Source organism: Takifugu flavidus, chromosome 5 (assembly GCF_003711565.1).
Source record: "Takifugu flavidus isolate HTHZ2018 chromosome 5, ASM371156v2, whole genome shotgun sequence".
NCBI lineage: Eukaryota > Metazoa > Chordata > Actinopteri > Tetraodontiformes > Tetraodontidae > Takifugu > Takifugu flavidus.
Window position 1 is genome coordinate 572,740 of NC_079524.1, and position 14,714 is coordinate 587,453.

Sequence of the window (14,714 nt, forward strand, 5' to 3'; positions counted from 1 at the left end):
TGGGAGGTGCGTTTGGGCCCCATGTGACTAAAGCAGCTTTGAGAGAGAAGGTTGATGTAGGTTCATCCAGAAAATGATCAAAACAGCTTTCTGTGATCTGCTCCCCCACAACTATCGTTGCTCCTCTCTCTGTCTGATTTCCTGTCCCGTTACTGACAACCAACTTTGGACCATCGTTAATGACTCATTCAACCTTTAAACCATCTCCTGTACGATGGTGTTTGGGGACGGAGGCTCTAAATCAGGGTGCTCACACTTTCAGCATGCGAGCTACTTACAAAATGACCAAGTCAAAGTGATCTACCCACCACAAAAATGCAAAACAGTAATTATTTTCAAATGTATTGAGGATTATTTGTATGTACAGTTGATGTACTTTGCTTAATTGAATGAGCCAATATGGCAAAACACATAATAATTAACTATTAACCTCTTTTTGTAATTACCTAAGTTCACTTGCTGACGTGCACTGAACTGAAGCAGCCAGGGAGGCACAGGGACCGTAGCTGCTGACAGCCTCACCCACACCTCCAGATGTTCATCAGTCAACGCTTTTTGGACTTCATCATCTTCATGTAGAAAGTAGATGTTTGCACTGGCCGATATGAAAGTGATCTGTTTTTGTTCTTATTGGTCCTGCTCCCTCAGTCATTTTGATGACCAGCAGTTAGCGGTGGCTTAAAATCAGAGGAATTGGCTGAATAGTTTAGCGCTTCTGATTGGCTGCCCTGTATGTCAATCAAGTCACGGGACTGCTGATAGGCTGACGTCGTTCTGCTGCACTTAGCGCCGTTGTTTGCACGTGATTGGTCGCCTGATGTCAACTTCAGTTGTCATCTCACTGGCTGCCCTGTACATCAATCACGTGACGGTGAATGATCGGCTGATATTTTTAAATGTCACGCCGCGATCGACCGACTGGTAGATCCCGATCGACCGGTAGATCGGGATCGACGTAATGGGCACTCCTGCTCTATAGAGAAGACGTGAAGTTCACTCCTGAATGTTCCTTCACTCACTTGATTGCAGGTCTACTGCCAGCAGGACGCTACAATGGCCCAAGAGATCCTGCTGAATGTTCTGGAGCATTTAACTGAGGAAGAATTCAATAAATTCAAATTTTACCTGAAAGATTCTGGAATCATGGGAGGCTTCAACCCGATTAAAAACTACCAACTAGAGACCAGAGAGAGGACGGTCGTTGTGGATTTGATAGTGAAGGCTAACAAAGATCAAGGAGCTGTGGAAGTCACCAAGAAGATTTTAGAGAAGATACCTCGGAACGACATTCTGCAAAATCTTTCAGCTGTCAGTTCAGATCCAACAGGTCAGTGACGCTTGTTTCAGTTTCTGTTCTAAAGCCTTTAATGCAGGCGAGTTCAGGACCAACAGACTGGGGAACTCATTCATCCCCTGAGCCATCAGGCTGTTCAACTCCTCACAGGGGGGGAGGAGGGCCAACAGGAGAACTGGAACATTTTTATAGTTTTATATTTATATTCTATTTTTAATTTATTCTATTTTATTTCTTATTTTATTCAATATCAATATCAATATCAATCTTTATTTATATGGCACTTTTCATACGCTAGGTAGCACAAAGTGCCTCACAAAGGATAAAAACAGCAAAGAAAACAACAGAATTAAGAAAAGGACAGACACACACATGCATACAACACACTTACACACACACCCACACACATAAACAAGCTGAGGCAAGCTGAGACATGGCTGGGCACCGAGACCTGAGGCGAAGGAGACGCCACTATTACATTTTTATTATCTTTAATAGGTTTGATGGGGTGTAATGGTGGTGGGAAATTTTGTACAGTGCTGTACGTTTCTTTGGAGATGCTAATTTCCCTGATGGACACCCTCTAAAGGGATCAATAAAGTACTCTTGAATCTTGAATCTTGAGGTTAAAGGTTAAACTGTTTCTCTAGTTGGTTATCAGTGTTGCTGAGTGTCAAGGTGGTCAGTTTTGCTGCACAGCATCTATGCGTAGTGGAGAATAAGCAAGTGAATCCCTTCATTGACTTTAGCCAGGTGGTATAATCTTTATTATAGGAACAGGAACTACTCAGCTTCCCGCGCTCTTAACCAGAACATACAAGGAGCAACAACGTCACGTTCTACAGGTGACATAAACATTGTATGATGGTGGGTTTCTTCTTTGTACAGTCTCAATGGTTGTACCTGGCTGTGTGCTCTCAGTCTGTTCAGGTAAGGGCTCAGCACCATCATTTGGTATATATTGACATAATCCATTTTTGTCCTTGTCATCAACATAAATTTCCCTTTTATCATTGACCTTGGGGTGCAGCTCCCAATCACTATACCTAATGTATGACTCACAATTCTGTGTTTCTTTTTTCCGTTCCAGTCTTGGTTGTGAACTTCACCAATCTGTGTTTCTGAACCTTTTCTTTCTCTGGATAATACACCAGGTACGCTGGGCTGTTTTTATCATAGCCCACAAAAATACCCTGCTCACACTTAGAGTCTAATTTCCCTTTGTCTAAGTGTTTGTAGGCATAGCATAGTGATCCAAATTTCCAAAGTTTGGTTCTTTTCCTGTAAATAGCTCGTATGGCATTTTCTTTGTTCGCCTACTGTAGCATCTGTTTCTAACATAAGCAGCTGTCTGTACAGCATAGTTCCAAAGTGTATTTGGTCAGTTACTTTCTAACAGTAGGCACCTGCCCATTTCATATAGGGTGCGTCAGCCTCTTTCTGCTGTACCATTTCGATGGGGTGAATAGGGTGCAGACGTTTCATGTCTGATTCTATTCTTAATTAATAGTGTCTGGAAGTCTTTACTTGTGTATTCTGTGCCATTATCAGATCGAATACATCGGACCTCTCCAGATGGAGCTACATCTGCCAAGAAACACTCCGTTGCTTGCACTGCATCACTTTTAGCTTTTAGAAAATATATCATCATGGTACCTGAATAATCATCTGTAAAAGATTGGGCATATCTGTAGCCCTCTATGCTAGGTGTTTGCATGGGACCTGCTAGATCAGTGTAAACTAACTCTAAGGGTTTCTTGTCCTTTGTACTAGGTTCTTTGTTTCTTGTCTGGGTGAATTTTCCCTTTGTGCACACTTCACATAATTGTGTCTGTCTGACTACACTTCCCTTCATCGCCATCCCTTTCACAAGACCTTATAACTTTTGTCAATCAATCAATCAATCAATCTTTATTTATATAGCGTCTTATACAATCAAAATTGTTTCAAGGCGCTTTCCAGAATCCCAGGGCCTGACCCCAGACAAGCAACAGTGGCAAGGAAAAACTCCCCTTTAACAGGAAGAAACCTTGAGCAGGACCAGGCTCATGTAGGGGGACCCTCCTGCTGATGGCCGGCTGGGTAAAGAGAGAGGAGAAGGGGGAGGACAGGTAGAGGATAGGATAGGTAGGAGAGGAGAGGGGTAGAGGAGAGGAGAAGTAGAGTGAAGGGGAGGTAGAGGAGAGGAGAAGGAGGAGGAGGGGAAAGAGGAGAGGAAAGAAGAGGAGAGGAGAGGAAAGGAGAAGGAGGGGAGAGGAGAGGAGAGGAGAGGAGAGGAGAGGCACAGAGCACAGAAACACACACAAAAAATATGATGCACAATCACTTCAGCGGGGCCGGAGGTCATTATGCAGCTCCGATGGCAGTGATACCTGCAAATAAATAGGGGGGGGAGAAGCAGAAAAACTACACGAGGATCAGCATAACTAGTCTGCTTGATGAGGAGAGGAAAGGAGAGGAAACCATGACCCAGTGGAGTGACAGAGGCCTGTCAGGTGATCATGTTTCCGGACCCCGGCAGCCTCGGCCTATAACAGCATAACTAAGATGTGACCTAACGATTAGACGACCCCCTAAGTATGATAATCTGTCTGTCTATAATAGTAACTGGAACTACTGAATTAGTAACAATAAGCTTTTTCAAAGAGGTAGGTTTTGAGTCTAATCTTAAAAGTAGCGATGGAGTCAGCCTCCCATACCTGGACAGGGAGCTGGTTCCATAGCAGGGGGGCCTGGTAGCTAAATGCTCGGCCCCCCATTCTACTCCTGGAAACTCTGGGAACCACAAGTAGACCAGCATTCTGAGAGCAGAGCGGTCTATTGGGCTGATAAGGTATCACTAGCTCCTCCAGGTAGGATGGAGCTAGGCCTCTGAGGACCTTGTAGGTCAGAAGAAGGGTTTTAAAAATTATTCTAAATTTAACGGGCAGCCAGTGAAGAGACGCTATTACAGGAGTCATGTGATCTCTTTTGTCAATACCTGTCAGAACTCTGGCTGCAGCATTTTGGATCAACTGGAGGCTTCTTAAAGAGTTGTTTGGACACCCTGATAATAAGGAGTTACAGTAGTCCAGCCTGGAAGTAACAAATGCATGGACTAACTTTTCAGCATCGTGGTGGGTCAGTAGCTTCCTGATCTTTGAGATGTTCCTCAAGTGAAAAAAGGCACTTCTAGAGACTAATTTAATGTGTGAGTTGAAGGAGAGATTTTGATCAAAAGTTACTCCTAGATTCCTCACAGAGAGACTAGATGTTAATGAGATACCATCTAGGGTGATCATGTGATCTAATCTATCCCTGAGAGGTTCAGGACCAAACACCATGACCTCAGTTTTTCCTGGGTTAAGGAGGAGGAAATTTGAAGACATCCAGGACTTTATGTCTTTAAGACAGGTCTGGAGCTTCGCTAACTTCTCTGTCTCCTCGGGTTTCATGGATAAATAGAGCTGAGTGTCATCAGCATAACAATGAAAATTTATCCCATGCTGCCGAATAATGTTCCCTAAGGGAAGCATGTACAAGGTGAAGAGGATTGGTCCGAGTCCAGAACCTTGAGGAACTCCATGGCTAACCCTACTGTATGAGGAGGGAACGCCGTGGACATGAGCAAACTGGTATCTATCAGATAAGTATGATCTAAACCAGTCTAGTGCTGTCCCTTTAATCCCAATCACATGTTCCAGTCTCTGTAACAGGATGCTGTGATCAACTGGATCAAAAGCAGCACTGAGGTCCAGCAGAACCAGCATAGAGACCAGTCCATGATCGGAAGCTATGAGAAGATCATTAGTGACTTTAAGAAGTGCTGTTTCTGTGCTGTGGTGAGCTCTAAAGCCTGACTGAAACATCTCAAACAGGCTGTTCCTCTGCAGGTGCTCCAGTAACTGAGTCACCACCACCTTCTCTAGAACTTTAGAGATAAAAGGAAGGTTGGATATTGGCCTATAATTTGCTAAGACATCAGGATCCAGTGATGGTTTTTTAAGCAACGGCTTAATCACTGCCACCTTGTAGGACCGGGGTACATAACCTGACACTAAAGAACCATTGATCTGGTCCAGGATAGAACTGCCTATTAATGGTAAAACATCCTACAACGGGTCTGTTGGGATGGGATCTAAAGGACACGTGGTGGACTGGGATTTCTGAATTAGCGATGACGCCTCAGAAAAATGTATAGGGCTGAAGGAGCTTAAGGGCTCGTTGGAGACCCTGTATGTTCCCACAGTCAGCACATCTGGTGATGGTCCAGTTGTTGGGATGGCCTGGTTAGCTTTCTCTCTGATAGCTAGAACTTTATCAGTGAAGAAGCTCATGAAGTCTTCACCACTCAGGGAAGAAGGGATACGTGGATCTAAAACACTGTGACTCTTGGTTAATTTGGCCACAGTGCTGAAAAGAAACCTGGGGTTGTTCTTATTTTCCTCAATCAAAGAAGAAAAATAAGCTGTTCTAGCCTTACGGAGGGCCTTTTTATAAACTAATAGACAGTCTTTCCAGGCTACATGGTAGCTGTCTATTTTACAAGAATGCCATTTCCTTTCCAGTCTTCGCACTTTCTGCTTGAGGGTCCTGATATGTGAATTATACCAGGGGGCACACCTCCTCTGATTTACTATTTTCTTTTTCAGGGGGGCAACAGAATCAAGCGTGATTCTCAGTGAGGTTGCTGCACCTTCAGCAATAGAGTCAACCTCAGCAGGGCTAAGATTATAATGATTGATCCCTGGGGAAACACACGGTGGTCCTGGGATCAGCACAGGGATCACTTCCTTAAACTTAGCTACAGCATTATCTGAAAGACATCTGCTATAGTCAGACTGTGCTCTGAGCATAGAAGAATCCTTAATCATAAATGTAAAAGTGATCAAAGAATGGTCTGACAGGACTGGGTTCTGAGGGAACACTGACACATGTTCTACCTCAACACCATAAGTCAGACTAGATCTAGGGTGTGGTTAAAGCTGTGAGTTGGTTGGTTTATCTGCTGGAGGAAACCAACTGACTCAAGTAATGAAATGAAGCCATTTCTAAAGCTGTCATTTATAACGTCCATATGGATATTAAAGTCTCCAATGATAATGACTTTTTCCGTTCTAAGGACCAAGTCAGATAAGAAATCAGAGAACTCAGACAGGAACTCTGAATGTGGCCCAGCAGGGGGCCGATATACAACTACAAACAGAAGTGGCTTTTCTGTCCTCCAGTTCAGATGAGTGATGCCAAGAGTCAGGCTTTCAAATGAACTAAAGCTATGTTTTGGTCTGGGATTAATTAATAACTTGGAGTGATAGATTGCTGCCACTCCCCCTCCTGGACCAGTAACACGAGGAATATGATAGTTAAGATGGGTAGGAGGAGTAGATTCATTTAAGCTAACATACTCCTCCTGAAGCCAGGTCTCAGTAAGACAGAATAAATCAATGTGATGATCCGCTGTCAGGTCGTGCACTAACAGGGATTTACACAAAAGAGATCTAATATTCCAGTCCACACTTAATTGTGATATTAGTTTCTCCAACTTGTACTTCAGTATTAATTTTAATAAGATTTTGGTGATTGACCGCTCCCCTGCTCTGTGCTTGGTGAACTTTTAACCGTGGAACAGAGACTACCTCTATAGTGTTAAATATGTTATTGTTGGTGGGTGAGGGTTCTATGGAAGCAGCAGAGAGGTGTGTAAGACTACAACTCTGCATCCTGAGACTACAACTCTGCATCCTGTCGTCATCCTGTCATCATCGTAATTACAATGACCTAGTATTTCATGCCAGGTTTGAGCATCATGACATACTTTACATTGGTCGACATTGTCTTCTTTTGATGACAAGTAATACAAGTTACCACTCTGGTGGATGTCAAATCTGTTACCGTTCCTGGTGACCATTCGGCTGTCCCCCTTTTGGAAGGTGATTGTCGCTGCTCCATTTGTGGTCCTTGCCACAGAAAAGATGTCATGCGGGTATGTAGGGGTGTATAAATCCTCTCTTAGATGTGCTCTGTGCTGTTGTCCAGCATTGTCAAGTAGGCAGATTGTCGCCGTTCCTCTTCTTTGTGCTATTCCTCTGAACTTTGTTCCGTCGACTAACTGCACTGAGTGTGAGTCAGGTTGGAAAGTGTCATTGAAGCTCTCAAACTTCCTAATGTCATTAACGATGTGGGATGTCGCACCCCCATCCACCATGATGCCCTTTATCTTCACACAGGCTGGTGGTCTTTCATCCTTTTTGTCTTGAGCCGTGAAGAAAAAGTCTTCTTTGTCATTGTCTTGTTCCTCTACGAACTTCCTGGCACCGTCTTGTCCCCCCTTTTTCTTGCACAAGGATTGTTGGTGTGTGTTACTCTTACAGTAGCCACACCACACGTATCTATTGCACTTCCTTGCCTTGTGGCCTTTTATTCCACACCTGTAGCACTTTACATTGGCATCTTCATCCTTTTTGTTGCTGGTGTATGCCTTGGGGGGTCCGTTTCCTTCTTTCACATGTGTCTTCATCACATTATCTGTAGACTCTGCCTTATTCATTTTCTCACTCTCTTCATAACTCGTAGTCTTCAGCAAATGTAACATTCTCCTCGTTCTGTGTTACATGGACTGCGAGGGGTTTAAATGAATCAGGTAGTCCATTAAGTACCATGGCTACAATTCAGTCCATCACTCAAGACTTCACCTGCATCTTTCAAAGCCATTATTATATTTTCAGCTTTGATTATATAATCAGTTACATTCTCACCATCTTTCATTTGTAACTTGGTCAGTGATGTGTATAGAATAATAATCCTTGGTTTGCTTTTTTGGGAGTAATGTTCCCTCAATATTTTCAGGGCTTTCCCTCCATCATCAGCTGCTTCGTGTCTTATGATGGACAGGTTCTTATCGTCTATTAGCCTGATTAACTTAGCATAACGGTCAGCATTTTTCCTCCTGTCTTCAGCTTGCTCCTCATTTGTCCCGCCATATAACAAAAGGCTCTCTTTTAATTTTAAAATGTGCAGGTGACCCAAGAACCTCGTTTCCCATTGGTCGTATCTTTCTTCTAAGCCATCAAAAACTAGTTGCGGAGCTGGGGTTGCGGTTCTGTTAGCCATTTCAGCGTAATATATCGGGAAAACTTCATTCGAGTTTTAACTCACTTATCTCCAAGTTGTCCACCGAAGCTCCGTGTTATTCCGTCTTGTTCAATTCTTCCGACAGTTCCGAATGCTATCCTTGTGTCCAACATAGCCTGGGCCCATAAACTGTCAAGGTGGTCAGTTTTGCTGTGTTGGATCGCAGTACCTCTCGTGTGTCACTGCCAATCCGCGTGTTCTTTAAATGAAGACTTCAAGTCAACAAATGTCAATTTCAAAATGTATTTAGCAAACAGAACCAATTCAAGATACAAATATTGCAGAGCTCTGGGCCAGTTCATAACCCTAGCAACAACAAAGTCAATTGTCAGGGCATGAAGTCTGACAACCTAACTATCCCTTGGCCCAGTTTATATAGAAAGACATATGTAATTATTGATGCTAATTCAGTCCAATCCAGTCCTTCTTCTTGGGTGACTTCATCTTCTTCTTCCTGCCTAATTTGGTGTTGGTGCAGTCCTTCTTCTCCATTATCTTCCCAGATGGCCAGGTCAGATGTCTTATTCCTGTCCAGGAACTTATCAATCACCAGTAAATTATGCTGTCATGTTTTACGATGAGGGCCTACCATTTCCTGTCTGCCTGGCTCCAACTGTCTAAGCCAGGCATGGGCAAACTAAGGCCCGGGGGCCACACGCGGCCCGTTAAACGTTTTAATCCGGCCCGCCAAACTTGAAAAATTAAATGAATAAACCTTGTTAATGTTAAATTTTCACTGCAATTCTGGTGTTTTCCCACTAGAAAAAAGACAGTCAGGAGGAGAGTGATGGTGATATCCTGAAGGATAACAGAACTTTTAGTGCTTTAAAATAGAAATGGTTATTAATTTTTTTTTAAAAGGCACATTTTATTCATTTGATTTTAAGTGTTTTAAGAATCATTCCAAAGTCAGATATTTTGTTGTAATGCTTCTCTTCTTTTTCATTTGAAATTAAAGCACATGTTTTCTCCATATCCCAAGATGTGTATTTTTTCTCCAATGAGGTGAGGTTACCAAAGCACTCCATCCATCCATCTGCTCCTGGTCCGGCCCCTTTGTCAAATGTTAGAACCCATTGTGGCCCACGAATCAAAATGTTTGCCCACCCCTGGTCTAAGCAGTATTCATGTCAAAGAAGGGTCAACTGACTTGCTTATGTGTATTCCTACTAAAGATTATATAGTATTCCTAACTTCTAAACTAACTGTAACATAAACAAAAACATATAGTATAACACATGCTAATAAGATAAAAGATGCTAACAAGATAAACTAATTCTCTTCAGCTGCACAGCATCTATGCGTAGTGGAGCATAAGCAAGCGAATCCCTTCAGTGACTTTAGCCAGGTGGTATAATCTTTATTATAGGAACAGGAACTACTCAGCTTCCCGCGCTCTTAACGGAACATACAAGGAGCAACGTCGTCACATCCTACAGGTGACATAAACATTGTATGATACAACAAAATAAAGGTACCGTAATCAATAGGGTAAGGGCGTTATCAAATAATAACACTTAACATTGAGAATAAAGTGTTGAACGGAGAACAGAAAGCTCAAAACACGTCGGGTAAAACATCCAGAGTTGTTTAATGATGATATTCATAAAGCACTTTAAAAGCAATCATTACAATTATAAAGTAGCTCAGATAAAAATAGGTACAAATGAACACGGGAAAAAAAAACAACACAAACAATAAAAGCAGGATCAAAGTCTCATAGCCGGACCAAGGTGCATTTTGAGATGGCTTTTAAAGATGTGGAGAGTAAAGGGGGCTGTCTATGTCCGATGGCAGATGGCTTCATGATTTAGGAGCAGCACTCCAGGTGGTTCTGCTAAGGTTCTGGTGCCTCCGGGAGCCGATCAGCCGCCCTGAGGCTGAGAATATGGGAACGGGCAGGAGACTACAGACGGGCGGGGCACGTTAATGGTGCTTTACAGTAATCCAGCTGATAGAGGTGTAATAAAGGCATGATAGAGGTTTTATAAAGGCATGGATAGAGGTGTAATAAAGGCATGATAGAGGTGTTATAAAGGCATGGATAGAGGTGTAATAAAGGCATGGATAGAGGTGTAATAAAGGGATGATAGAGGTGTTATAAAGGCATGGATAGAGGTGTAATAAGGCATGGATAGAGGTTGGAGGGTGTAATTAAGGCATGGATGGAGATGTAATAAAGGCATGGATGGAGGTGTAATTAAGGCATGGATAGAGGGTAAAAAAGGCATGGATAGTAGAGGTGTTATAAAGGCATGGATAGAGGTGTAATAAAGGCATGGATAGAGGTGTAATAAAGGCATGGACAGAGGTGTAATAAAGGCATGGATGGAGGTGTAATAAAGGCATGGATAGAGGTGTAATAAAGGCATGGACAGAGGTGTAATAAAGGCATGGACGGAGGTGTAATAAAGGCATGGATAGAGGTGTAATAAAGGCATGGATAGAGGTGTAATAAAGGCATGGATAGAGGTGTAATAAAGGCATGGATGGAGGTGTAATAAAGGCATGGATAGAGGTGTAATAAAGGCATGGATGGAGGTGTAATTAAGGCATGGATAGAGGTGTAATAAAGGCATGGATAGAGGTGTAATAAAGGCATGGATAGAGGTGTAATAAAGGCATCGATGGAGGTGTAATAAAGGCATCGATGGAGGTGTAATAAAGGCATGGATGGAGGTGTAATAAAGGCATGGATAGAGGTGTAATAAAGGCATGATAGAGGTGTAATAAAGGCATGGATGGAGGTGTAATAAAGGCATGGATGGAGGTGTAATAAAGGCATGGATAGAGGTGTAATAAAGGCATGATAGAGGTGTAATAAAGGCATGGATAGAGGTGTAATAAAGGCATGGATGGAGGTGTAATAAAGGCATGGATGGAGGTGTAATAAAGGCATGGATAGAGGTGTAATAAAGGCATGGATAGAGGTGTAATAAAGGATGGATAGAGTGACCATCATAACCACTAACGTCATGAAAATGTCATAAATTTAGAGTTAACTGTTACCAAGACACACAGGAAGTGGTCTGACTGAGGAGGCATGCTTAGGGTTAGGGTTAACCCATCCTTCCAGATGAAGCTGCACCGTCTTTTCTTGGAATGGAGGTTTGTCTCCTATCAAGTTCAGAACTCATGATCAACCCTTCGGACCTGCTGAGACCCGCCACCACTTTCATTGTTTTTCCTGATCTGGAATCAGTGAAACTTGATCCAGTCTGAAACTTTGAGCGTCAGATCTCAACAGCAGCATCAACAGCAAATTGCTGCAGCGTCAGTCTGAAAGAATTCCAGTCGTACCTGCTTTAAAAGCTCTTCTGAGTTCTTTACTTAAGTTTTTGGGATTGTTTTACTCCAGTGATGCTGTTCTTGTCTTTTTGAAATGTGAAGCCCAACTGGACCTGAGAAGAAGATAAACTGTAAAACATCAGCTCAAAGCACTCTGGAATAAATATATAATATATTCATATCTGCTGAATATATCGACTAACACATGTGCATGTATATTTTGCTTTAAGGTCCCACATGTGAACACGTCCCCATCGGCTCTCATCAATCAAAGCTTCAGTCAAACCTGAGGAGCAGGTTTATGTGTGTGCAGGAAGGCTGCGATGAGAAGGCAGACGAGCAACGGCTGGACGACGTCTACACACAGCTGTACGTCACCACCGGTGGCGACATACACATCAATGCTCAGCACGAGGTCACTCAGATTGACATGGTTGGGAACCCTTCAGACACAGAACAACCCATTAGTCCCAGTGACCTGTTTACACCTCCAGCTGGGAAATATAAACCCATAAGAACTGTTCTGACCAGCGGAAATGCAGGAATTGGCAAAACCTTTCTAATCCGCAAGTTTGTGTTGGACTGGGCAGAACAACGAGCCAATCAAGACGTGCATCTCATATTGCCGTTCACCTTTCGCCACCTGAACCTGTTGAGGGGGAGACGCCTATCCTTGGCTGAACTCACTCATAAGTGCATCCAAGAGTCCAGGGCCATTCAAATAGAGGCTCTTAACAGCATCTTTACAGCTCTGCAGTCATCAGGAGACGCCAATTTTGACAACTGTAAATTCAAGCTTCTGTTTATCTTGGATGGGCTGGATGAGAGCCGACTAGAAATGGACACCAGAACCAATGAATTCCAGGAGGCGGATATAGATGTGAAGGCACCGTGCTCGGTGGAGGTCCTGCTCACAAACCTCATTAACAGAAGTCTTCTCCCCTCCGCTCGACTCTGGATAACCACGAGGCCCGCGGCAGCCAATCAGATCCATCCCGATTTTGTGGACATGAGGACAGAGGTGCGAGGGTTTAATAACGAGCAGAAGGAAGAGTACTTTAGGAGGAAGTTCAAGGAGGAGGAGCAGGCGTGCAGGATCATCTCACACATCAAGGCATCTCGAAGCCTCCATATCATGTGTCACATCCCAATCTTCTGCTGGGTCACTGCAAAGGTTTTTGAGGATGTGTTGAAGATGCGAGAAGAGCTGCCCAAGACTCTCACAGCGATGTACATCTACTTCCTGGTTGTTCAGTCCACACCAAAAAAAAAGAGAGGAGACGGGAAAGCTCCACAATGGAGTCCAGAGAGCTGTGAGATGATTCCAATTCTGGCAAAGCTGGCATTTGAACAACTGCAGAAAGGCAATGTGATCTTCTACGAGTCCGATCTAAGAGACTGTGACATCACCGTCAGGTCGGCTGATGCCTACTCAGGAGTGTTCACGCAGATGTTCAGAAGGGAGCGAGGACTGTTCAAGGAGGAGGTGTTCTGCTTTGTCCATCTGAGTGTTCAGGAGTTTCTCGCTGCTCTTCATGCACATTTGACATTCACCAAGTCTGGCACCAACATACTGTCAGAAACACCAACCTCATTACGTTATTTAGGCTCTAAACTGTTCAACACCAAAATCAAACAGGCTGTTTTTTACCAGTGTGCGGTGGACGAGGCCTTGCAAAATGAAAAAGGAGACCTGGACCTGTTCCTGCGGTTCCTTTTGGGTCTTTCTCTGCCGACCAATCAGGCTCTTCTACGAGGTCTAATTAACGGTGAAGGCAGCTCAGAGCCCAATCAGGAAATCATGGCTACATCAAGGAGAAGATTGGAGAGAATCTGTCCTCAGAGAGAAACATCAACCTGTTCCACTGTCTGAACGAGCTGAACGATAGTTCACTGGTCCAGGAGGTTCAACAGAACCTCAGATCTGGAAGATTGACAACAGAAAGTCTCTCCTCTGCTCAGTGGTCAGCTCTTGGCTTCATATTACTGTCCTCAGGACAAGACCTGGAGATGTTTGGAGCCTGCAGAAAAGCCCTGTAAGTGTTCTGCAGGTGTCTGCAGGTGTCTGCAGGTGTTCTGCAGGTGTCTGCAGGTGTCTACAGGTGTCCTGCAGGTTTCTGCAGGTGTCTGCAGGTGTTATGCAGGTGTCTGCAGGTGTCTGCAGGTGTTCTGCTGCAGGTGTCTGCAGGTGTCTGCAGGTGTTCTGCAGGTGTTCTGCAGGTGTCTGCAGGTGTCTGCAGGTGTTATGCAGGTGTCTGCAGGTGTCTGCAGGTGTTCTGCAGGTGTCTGCAGGTGTCTGCAGGTGTTCTGCAGGTGTTGCTGCAGGTGTCTGCAGGTGTCTGCAGGTGTTATGCAGGTGGTCTGCAGGTGTCTGCAGGTGTTCTGCAGACATCGCTGTGCCGCTCCGCCCCCACGGCGAGGGCGTCCGCGGTCTGCGGCCTCCCCCCGTCTCAAGGCTGTGCCGCTCCGCCGCCCCACGGCGAGGGCGTCCGCGGTCTGCGGCCTCCGCCCGTCTCAACGCTGTGCCGCTCCGCCCCCACGGTGAGGGCGTCCGCGGTCTGCGGCCCCTCCGCCCGTCTCAACGCTGTGCCGCTCCGCCCCCACGGCGAGGGCACGCCGTCCCATCTAGAGCGGAGCGTGAAGAACAGGTGACCCGACAGCATGGATCCGCTACACCTGCCTCAGGTAACCGTCTTGGTGTCGTCGCTCTAGAACGGAACCGTTTCATTCAGGGTGGCGCCGACGGCGATATGAAGCTGTTCAAACTGTCGACGGCAGAGCGGAGTGTGTTTGGGTCATGGTGGTGGAATTTTACTGCTGCTGAGTGTTTGTGTGGTGTGTGTGTGTGGTGTGTGGTGTGTGTGAGTGTGTGGTGTGTGTGTGGTGTGTGTGTGTGTGAGTGTGTGTGTGAGTGTGAGTGTGTGTGTGTGTGGTGTGTGTGTGTGGGTGTTTGTGGTGTGTGTGTGTGAGAGTGTGTGTGTGTGTTTGTGTGTGAGTGAGTGAGTGTATGAGTGGTGTGTGT

At 44.6% G+C, this 14,714-nt stretch overlaps 2 protein-coding genes and 1 pseudogene across 3 annotated transcripts in view; all 3 read left to right on the forward strand.

The window, feature by feature from the left end:
* The window catches only part of LOC130525945 (NACHT, LRR and PYD domains-containing protein 12-like), a gene marked incomplete at its 5' end in the record, with an annotated part of 88,430 nt that overhangs the window by 6,426 nt on the left and 67,290 nt on the right, over positions 1-14,714 (forward strand). The gene's annotated exons all lie outside the window — the stretch shown is intronic.
* Positions 1-14,714, forward strand: part of LOC130526037 (stonustoxin subunit alpha-like) — a 32,833-nt pseudogene that overhangs the window by 3,375 nt on the left and 14,744 nt on the right.
* Positions 1,009-13,659, forward strand: LOC130526034 (protein NLRC3-like). 2 transcript variants are annotated; one of them, XM_057033384.1, is made up of 3 exons: positions 1,009-1,327; positions 2,183-2,224; positions 11,923-13,659. In XM_057033384.1, exons 1-3 carry the CDS (start codon positions 1,054-1,056, stop codon positions 13,563-13,565), a joined length of 1,959 nt encoding a protein of 652 aa, XP_056889364.1. In that variant the 5' UTR covers positions 1,009-1,053; the 3' UTR covers positions 13,566-13,659. The 2 variants fall into 2 exon arrangements, with proteins under 2 accessions (XP_056889364.1, XP_056889365.1); XM_057033385.1 differs by lacking the exon at positions 2,183-2,224 and having other exon boundaries at positions 11,923-13,580.